We start from the raw sequence: 9,268 nt of genomic DNA on the forward strand, positions 1-9,268 counted from the left end.
TTAAAAATGGAGAATCAGATCTTATCAGGGTAGGGTAAGTTGCGAGATGATTGCTGACAATAATTTTTACAGAGGAAACTGTATGAGTAAATCCCTGACCAGAGAACGATTTTAATTTTATTTTTCTGAAAATTTTGTCTGATTTCTTGAATTGGTGAAAATGTAGTAAATGTCCATTGCTAAAAATAGAGCTGACGCTCTTGACCATAGCAATTATTTTATTTTTTTTTTATTTTTTTTTTATTTTTTTTATTTTTAAATAAGTAAAAAGAAGCATAAAAAAATGTCTCAGAATCGTGAAACTTCTTTGGTAATTCAATTAGGTATCAAAATATGTTTATTCTACAGTCAAAATCGGAATCAATCTGCATGTACCTAAAATTACAGTGTCAGGATAGGAAAAAGTAACAGTTTCACATTGAACAATTTTAATAAGAACAATAAACAACAAGAATTTACAAGATATTTTACATAATTTACACTTCTTGGAGAAATCACTTGAAACAGATAAAAAAGCGAAAGGGTTTGAAAGAAAACAATGAAAAGATATCTCTCATCAGAGGAGAGTTCCTGAATCAACTATAGGATGACCATCTTATTTGCCAAAGCCACCACGACATTTTGGGCTTGGAGATATGTCTCGCTTCCCTTCATGCCACTGATCAGGAGTTTTGGCCTGAAATGAGAGAAAAAATAAACACATTAAAGGAATCACTGGTTGGCGGACACCCCGATTTACATTGTAGGAGAGTTTTTGGGTGGAATGTGCCAGTTTTATTTTCTTATTTTAGGTGATTTAAGAATGGCTTAAAAACAAAAAAGTATTGCATTGTTTTGTGATAGAGAGACATGTAATGTGAGAACAAGAGAGAGAATATAATAATGAATTGGACAGACACAGAAGTAACCAGAATCTGACTACTTGACTACGACAGATGATTTATCATTTCCTCTGTATCAATAATCACTTCTGATTAGTTCCCTGAACTGAGCCCTAGGCTACCACTGTTTAGTTTCCTTAACTGACTGTAGTCTCTGTAAACTTCAGAGCATTGTTAGTGACTATTAAAAATAGGCAAGCACACATACATGTTAGTGTAAAATCATGAAAAATACTCACAACAATAGACAAAGCATGAACACCTTTTTTCAATTCTTCATCTAACAGTTCATACACCATTCTGTGTCTCTGAATTGGTGATTTATTCAGGAAGGCTGTGGAAATAATTAAGAGTTTGAAATGAGTTTCAGAGTCAGGTGTGTTGTGCATGTACGACTCATTGACGATCTCCAAGTGCATTGGGGACAGGCTCTCAGTCAATTTTTTTCGTATCGAAGATTCAATAGGTGCTCCATCATAGTCAAACGGCAATGAGGTTTCTGATGATTGAATCATGTTTGGGGCTGTTCTGCTCAGACTGCGGGAAAGCAATGTATGAAAATTTCCACATGTATTGATAGCTGGAATAAAAAGTTGTAAAAAAATTATTGTCAGGTTCCAACATAATTAAAAAAAGCTAAGAGGACAGAAAAAAAAGAACATCTTACAGATATAGCTGATCAATCAAGTTCAGAAATAGGAATAGAATATTCTCATTTCCTTTGAATAAAAAATTGGCTATGGTCTTATGAAAAATAGAAAAAAAAACACAAACATTGAAATGAAAGGGCTAGAAAGTAAAGGGAAAAAAACAAAATATTTTTGAGGCAAGATGGCTTGAAATTGAAAGAACAGCCCTCCCTCTCTCAAGAAGTATCGAGTCACAAACAGTTAACCTGGCCAGAAAATTGACTGATTTTCTACAACAAAATTCTTTGAGCAAAGTTTGCTTCAGAGAAGTTGATAGCAGTTTACTCGGCACTTATCTGGCCGGTCAACTGATTTTTTCTGCAACCCCATCCATTCTGCGCCCAGGGGTATACCATTTTAAACAGCCTCTGCCTGTTACTTAGAGCTGGGAAAAGAAAATAATAGACAAATGTCACGTCCAAAAATTGCACCAATCAACAGATATTTACATGCCAACAAATGGGCCAACTGATGATTGATGCATTCAGATTGATGTGACTTTTGTCTATTCTATTCTTTCCCCAGTTCTATACTAGAAATCTTTGACCTTTAACTAAGATTCAAAACGTGACGGACACAGCCCCCAATATAACACATCTAAGGGCTTCAATGGGCTTACAGACAAATTGGGGCACACAAGATGTGAAATTGGCGAAAAAAGCAAGACGAACATGGAAGAAATTGTGTATGATTTAATTGCGCACATTGTGATGACACCATTATTGATCACATATAACCCTTTGTAAAGCCGCGGCCTCTTACACACTGATCTAGATCATGTTGGCGGGTATTAAAAACCTAGTGAGGCTTCTTGCAAAGTACTTAGAGCAAGTAAGCCCTTACCAGCAGCACTATGCGCTCAATAAGATTCTCAGGAGGAAGAAAAGGATCTGATGTAATGCGGTGATAAATGCTCCAAAGACAAAACCCAAGCACTTAAATATGGAAGAGCATGTAATGTTCTTTCGAAAATGAGAAATCGGGAGAAAATGGTACTTCTGCAAATGAGAAAACTAAGATTAAAAACATATATTTGATAGTACTTACTGAGGGATCTAAGAAGAGAATTCATTAAATTGTCGGAAGAGGGGAATGTATTACTGAATGTATTGTCGATAGGTAATACAGAAAGTTAAGGAAATATATCACTTTATTACTCGACTATAGTCTTAACACAGGAAATTTTAAAAACTTTGTTGTAATTAATTGAAATCAATGAAAAGGGGAAAGTACAGAGAAAAGTTGCATGCAATTGCAATAAACCTCGAAAGTTGAAATTGAAAATAAAATTAACCTCAACTTTTACGACAAGGTTGCCTAAGTGTATGTTAAAAAAAATTCAAAATTTTCAGTGCATCGGGTAAGATATGAAGTCTATTTAACTCTATTTAATTAATCAATTATAATATTTTAATTTGTGAAAAAATTTTCCATGTGAACCGCCGAAAAGTTGAGAACAAGAAGAAAACGGATCAGAGCCTGAACTGAAATATGACAGTAGTGTTGACAGGGCTTTCGCAAAAAATGTGTCCAACACGAGTAAACGCGTCTTATGCACCCCTCCCCCGCTGGGACGTTCATTTGATGGTTTTCATTGATGTTTCAAAACGAATGAGAAGGGGGCGGCAAAATACAGGCGGCCCATGGGCGGCAAGTAGGTAAATCTGATCCCTGTTTTCTGATCCTCGGGCCGAAGAAATAACAGGGATGAAAATAGGGTGGGAGGAGGGCTACTCCAGAAAATAAAGTGTACTGACTGCTTTTTAAGAGAAAATTCTTAGTTGGAGGATCAAAAAACAGGGTGGAACTTTAAAAACCCTGAAATAATTGGTCCGAACGCTATGAGGACGGATAAAGGGACTGAATACCGAAGCCACTATCATCGCGTATTCTTATGCGTGCCGGGAAAAATCGCGGATGGGCGGACAAGATTCTTTGACCGGATCAACAAACCAAGAATTGAAGTTTAAGATCATATTCTATTTAGCGCGTAAACTTAAATGGAAACACGAATTAATTACTTATGGCACTTTTTTCAGAACCCCTACCCCCCTAGCTCCTCCCCGCTTAGGCACCCTTTGACCCCAAGTGAGGCTTGCCTAGGTTTAAACAAATGGGTGCCTCGCATCACTTCAGCGCCTGATTAATACGCGCACCAAGCGCGCGCCTTGTGGCCCGCTGGAGCCGGACTGGCCTTGGTGGGGGGGGGGGGGGGGGGGGAGGACGCTCGCCACCCGGGCCCCTGGGTCCAAAAGCTAATGATGTAGAAATGTGAAAAAATAGAGGAAGATAGAGAGAGAAACAAACCACTGGAATTTCTGTCAAACTCTTTCTGAGTAAAAATTACTACACTTGCACGAGGGGCCCGCGCTTTGGCAGAACCGAGGGAAAATTAGGGGGTTCGGCCAGGGGTGCAGAAATTTCTTCGGCCTCCCGCATAGTTTCAAGCAACTAGAAATCTAGTCTATGCACTATAATGTTGCGCTTTCGCAGTAGTTTTTACTGAAAATTTCTAAAAAAATTCATTACTTTGGTAGTTATTTAAAAATTCAACTATTATGCAGTACTTTTCTCAAAAGTTCAACCAAAGCGTCTCGCGCCTGCATTCAAAGTCGCGCCTCGTCCACCCGCCGCTTAACTCATGAGCCCTGTCCACAAGGCTCTAGATACATGCCCACGGCTCATACACTGTGCACATAGTTCCGTTTGATAGAACGTGAAACCCCGCTTCTCCAATTCAGCAAACGGAATTGTGAGCCAACTAAGTGCATGCGGCACCCATGAGCCGTGGGCACGTATCTGGAGCCTTGTGGACAGGGCTCATGAGTTAAGCGGCGGGTGGACGAGGCGCGTCGGCGGCTTCGTCACTGGCGCTTTATATTTCCCATTCATTCTTATGGCCCGGGTACTAACGAGCGCACCCCATCTTTCCCCCTGCACATAGTTCTGTTTGATAGAAATACGTCCAATTGTTATTTTTACCAAAAATCAGTGCGTAGAGTGTTCACTCTTTAGAAAAAATCTATTTTTTTTATTCATGTAACTAAACTTCATTCATTACTCGGTATTTTTAACGTCACAGGTTCGCTTATACGAACCGAATAACGTTTGGCTACACGAACCGAAAATTTGGTTTGACGAACCGAATTTAGTTGGGATGATATAGAACACCATGTTCTCCTTCATTTTGTGGGTATATGGTATTTTTTCTTCTTGGAAGTCAAAATAAGTGTATCGCGTGCTTCGCCCTATCTAGCTTTTGGACTCAGCGTTAAAGTCTCTGGGTCAGCCTTGAAGAGTTCATGTTATATTCCTCATTTTGTGGATATCCTTACAGTTTTATCTTCTTGAAAGTCAAAATAGTTGTATATCACGTGTTTCACCCAATTATTTATCTTTCTACTCCACGTTAAAGTCTCCGAATCAGCCCAAAGCAGTTCGTGTTCATCTTCATTATGTAGATATATGCAGTTTTACCTACTTGGAAGTCGAAATATTATATCACGCGTTTTGCCCCACCCCACACAGGAAAAAAAAACACATTGGATCTAGAGTCTGGACTCTTGAAAACATTGACAAGAAAAAATACTCTTGATTCAATCGGATTTTTGCTTGAATCAAAACGAAATCCCCTTAAATTAAGAGGCTTGGTTCTTGATTTAAGCTAGATTCTGATTGAATCGAGAGTACTTTTTCTTGTCGATGTTTTTAAGAGCCTGGACTCTAGATCCAATGTGTGTTTTTTTTCCAGTGCGCTTTTCTACTCTATGTTAAAACCTCCGATTCAGCGGGAAAGAAACCCAAGCTCTTTTTCATACGAGTTACACGGAAAAAATGAGCTTAGGGTGGGGCCCTAACTATAGAGGTAGGGCAGTGAGAGGTAGCTCACGTCCCTACAGATTACAGGCACGAGACCTCTAGGAGCTAGTTGCGAACGCTGCCATCGGCTGGGTTTTGTGGTTGTATTTACCCGCAAAAATTATGGAAATTGGCCCAGTGGAAAGCTCAAACGAACTATGACAAAAAATAAAAATTTACATTGCTTAAATGGGAGAATTCGTAACTTTACCGCGTAATGTGAAAAACCTGGATCATATTTTCAAAATCTAAATAAAGCGAGCTCATCTAGAGATAATTGTCTGTCGAAAGCCGCAAAAATCAAGAAAATCGGCCCGGTAGAACGCTGCTAGAACTAAGCGTTACCAGATATGCAAAAGGAGGTCTCGGAGCTTATATATATGATAGTTCCTCTAAGTTTCAAGTTATTGAATTGGAAAAGCCCTGAGATAGGATTTCGGGGGTCATTGGCCCGCCGAAACTCCATGACCAAGATTTCAAATGATCATCAAGTGCGAGAGAATTTTTTCTAAATTGTAAATAATTCAAAATCGACCTTAAGCTTCCATGTTATGAGATCTTATCAAAGCTCAACTTATTCTGGCCGGCCAGGTTGGCCTAGTGGTCAGCGCGTCTGACTCTAGGTCAATAGGTCCCGGGTTCGAACCCCGGTGGTGGCGTCTAATTATCACGGAATTGACGAGTAGATCTGCTAAAACAGATTCTCCTCGGTCCTATCCCCTGAAAATTGGAAAAGCCTGGAGCATGGAGATCCCACGATGTCTACGGACACTAAACATTGTCTAAAGTTGGCTGAAGGTGTTAGACACGGAAGCCATTAAACCAGCAGGAAAAAAAAAACTTATTCTACTGTCACTCGAGAGGAACTGCAATGGGCGAAGACAGGAGGGAGGTGGGGAGTCATGTTCTCTCCAGAAATCTACTCGACCTCTCCCAAGAAATGGACGTATTTCTACCAAACAGACCTATGTGAAGGTGAGAAATATGGGGTGTGCTAGTTAGTTCTCTGGCCGTAAGAGTGAGTGGGAATAATAAAGCGCCAGTGACGTCAGCGGCAATGATAGTGCGCACGCGCGCGGGGGCGATCGTCATCGGGGCGCTTTAACTCGTGAGCCCTGTCTACAATGCTATCTTGCCATGCCCGCGGCTCATATATCCCGCATTCAGTTGACACACAGGTCTGTTTGATAGAAAGTAATATCCCGCTTTTCCAATTCTTCAAAAGGAATCACCAGGGCCGGATTTACATTTTTAGCGCCCTAGGCTAAACTTAAGGTGGCGCCCCTAAAAGTAGGCGCTCTCGTGGGGGGCGGGGGGGTGGTCCCCCAGACGCCCCTCCCCTCCAGATCAGAAGAAGGATGTTAGGAGTCCAGAAAATGTTCAAATTCACCTTTGTCAACCACAATTTGTAGAATCTGTGTCCCAAAATACCATAGACTTACGGCGAGCTGTAAGATTTCCAATAGCTTCTATAGCCGGCAACACAATTTCTTATAGCCTTTTATAGCCGATGGCGACTAAGCGACAGCCTGGCGATAAAGTGTATGCTAAACGTTACTATAATTACGGATGCTAGGACTTAGTGAATTTTTGGACTACCGCTCTCTTTTTGGGCCGTAGTATCTTGATTTATTTTGCGAGGAAAGCTCCGTACTTTTGATGGATGCCTGCCATTCCTAACATGTTGGAGCGCCTGCAATTTTGTATGATACTGTTCAATACCTCTGGTGTGAAATAGTTGCTTCAAGCGCCGTGGTACGCTGCGGCGCGGCGCGGCGGGCGGGCAGCCAGCGCGAAACGCCCATTGGCGCATTCACGCATTGCGCAATGCGTGAAGTATCCCTGTTAGGTTTGAAGGCGCCAGTGCGCCGCCACTCCGCTTTGTGTTAGGCTCTAATATTTAAGCTCGTGGAGTCAGCGTTTTTCAACTCATAACTTTGAAATGTTTGCACACTCTGTATGGATTATTCTCATTTTAATTGATGAAAAAAAATATGTAGTAAAGGAAAATATAATGTGTGTTTTGTGATTATTAAGGTGATTCCGTACAAACTTAAGGATTTACAAAGCACACGAATTTCTACACAATTTCTTATAGCCTTTTATAATCGATGGCGAAAAAGCAACAGCCAGGCGATAAAGTGTAAAGCCCGACTATAGGAACTACAGCCCGCCTGTATAATTTTTTATCGCTTCGTATAGCCCGGCCGTATGATTTTTTCCGCATTCTTCAGCCAGATATATGATTTTCTGTTGCCTTCTTTAGCCGGCTATAAGAATTCCTATGATATTTTGAAACGCAGCGCTTATCTCCAATTTTTACCAGGGTTTTGAATAAATTCTCAAAAATTTTGCGCCCCTCAAAATGTTGCGCCCTAGGCTATAGTCTATGTAGCCTATTGGTAAATCCGGCCCTGGGAATCACGCCCACTTTTACATTGCTTCTTATGCAGCTTCCACGAGCACACCCCATATTTCTCACCTCCACATAGGTCTGTTTGGTAGAAATACGTCCAAATGTGAAGGATCTAGGCGTGACAGCGAAATGACGTTCCTTTCATACTTGGAATTTGACCAAATTTTCGGTACAACAACTTAAAATTGCTTCTGAGACGACTCAATTTTTCAAAATTTTCCGAGGGAGCAAATTTTCCGGGCGCAAGACTAGGAGAATTTCCGGAACTCTCTTTGGAGCTGGAGGGGCCCCGCAGACGTTGGCAGACACCCTCACTCGAGTGTTTTTTGTGCCCCTAGATCCCCCTTATTGAGGTACTCCTCTCACTCCATGAAAAGTTTTCCTAGTGCTGCCCATGGGGACTGTCAGCCCTATACGTATAAAAAATCATAGATCGAGCAGCTGTTTCTTAGGAAAAATTGTAGTGTTTCCTGCTTATTCTTAACGTTTCAGTGAAATATTTAGGTCATGAGAAGACACACACATTACGTACTAGTGGCATCCCTAATTTGAGTGTCATTCTAATCTTTTAACTGCCCTTGACTAAGAGATAGCGGGGGATGGGATGGGAAGGGGTATCTTCAAGTATCTTGAGATACTAAAATATGCTCTGGAAAGTGTTACAAAGCTGGAACTCACGGCTGAGTTTGGGATATCCATGCTTTCAGGCGAAGTTATGTTGCAAATTCCCAGGTCCCCCTAAATCCAGCCCCCTGGAGAGAAGTAGGGTATTGGAAGCGAGCTCGCCCTCGCCCACCCCCCGCAAGAGGGGGGGGGGGTCTGAGGGATCCCACTCTTTAGTGATTTCTCGTGAAATATGAAGTTGCTGATAGGTATGGAAGTATAATGAGGAGAGTTTAAGGGGGGTCTAAGGAGTAAAAATAGGTAACTTAAAATCGCTTTTTTATTTATTCCTCTTTCCCCTTTAAACTTGGGGTATATGAGATGTTGGGCAATCTAATTTTACGCCAAAAATGAAACTGCGATCATATTTTATCAAATGACCATTCCTGTCAGGAATTTCCCAACAGTGAGAGAGCAGTACGAAAGGAGCGATCTCGGATAGATCAATGTTGCATGGTATCTGCCATGGTAGTGCCATTTGCACTGTAAAGTACGAATTATAAATTTTCAAAGTCGGTACCTTTCCGAAATAAACGCGATTGAATCGTTGGAATTTTGTGTAATTAAAGGAAATGAAGTATATGCTGATGTTTATTTTTAGAAAAAAGAAAAAATGTACGCGCAACTAACAAAAAAGTTTGCATAAAAATAAAATTAGTCACTTTACCGGAAAAAATGAAATTTTACTTATCAGAGGAATAAAGTTTCATGTGGGACAAGAGGAAGTTTTACTTGGTGAAATTATATTTTGCATCTCTGAT

General features: G+C 40.7%; 1 protein-coding gene across 1 annotated transcript; it reads right to left on the bottom strand.

Annotated features, from left to right (window-relative positions):
• Window positions 1-411: 411 nt before the first annotated feature.
• On the bottom strand, window positions 412-2,849 carry LOC109040157 (bolA-like protein DDB_G0274169). Its single transcript, XM_019055972.2, has 3 exons — window positions 2,618-2,849; window positions 1,121-1,461; window positions 412-676 (listed from the first exon to the last, which is right to left on the bottom strand). The coding sequence occupies exons 1-3, from the start codon at window positions 2,640-2,642 to the stop codon at window positions 596-598; spliced, it is 447 nt and encodes a 148-aa protein (XP_018911517.2). The 5' UTR covers window positions 2,643-2,849; the 3' UTR covers window positions 412-595.
• Window positions 2,850-9,268: the final 6,419 nt, after the last annotated feature.

This window comes from Bemisia tabaci, chromosome 1, assembly GCF_918797505.1.
Source record: "Bemisia tabaci chromosome 1, PGI_BMITA_v3".
In the NCBI taxonomy this organism is placed as follows: Eukaryota; Metazoa; Arthropoda; class Insecta; order Hemiptera; family Aleyrodidae; genus Bemisia; species Bemisia tabaci.